This window comes from Labrus mixtus, chromosome 21, assembly GCF_963584025.1.
Source record: "Labrus mixtus chromosome 21, fLabMix1.1, whole genome shotgun sequence".
NCBI lineage: Eukaryota > Metazoa > Chordata > Actinopteri > Labriformes > Labridae > Labrus > Labrus mixtus.
Genome location: NC_083632.1, coordinates 691,379 through 691,714, shown reverse-complemented (window position 1 = coordinate 691,714; position 336 = coordinate 691,379). Strand labels below are relative to the sequence as shown.

The following is a 336-nucleotide window of genomic DNA, read 5'->3' as shown; positions in this document are numbered from 1 at the left end:
GGGTAAGGGTTCAGTAAAGTTTTACCTTATCTCGTCTTATTAAACCTTTCCTTCTTTATTTTTACTCTTTAGGACAAAATCTGAATTAAAGATTTTATATTATATTCATGAACGCACCATGAAGAGTTTCTGTGCAGATTAAATAAATATGTTTTAAAACAACCTGAATAGGAAAACTCAATTTACATTTACGTAAACGATAAAGAGGTGTGGTTTCGAAAGATTTGACCTTTATTTTGAAATGCGGGGGCGGAAGTGATGCTGCGGACGTGTCGATGACTTCACTCGTCCAGGTGTGTTCGTGCCGACAGTCATGGGTCTGGTTTACTCCGAGGT

General features: G+C 37.5%; 1 protein-coding gene across 1 annotated transcript in view; it reads left to right on the top strand.

The window, feature by feature from the left end:
- Window positions 1–282: 282 nt before the first annotated feature.
- Window positions 283–336, top strand: part of ankrd22 (ankyrin repeat domain 22) — a 7,266-nt gene continuing 7,212 nt past the window's right edge. The window contains exon 1 of the mRNA XM_061029174.1: window positions 283–334. Coding sequence (XP_060885157.1) covers window positions 314–334 — 21 coding nt within the window. The 5' untranslated portion in view covers window positions 283–313. The remainder of the gene's footprint in view (window positions 335–336) is intronic.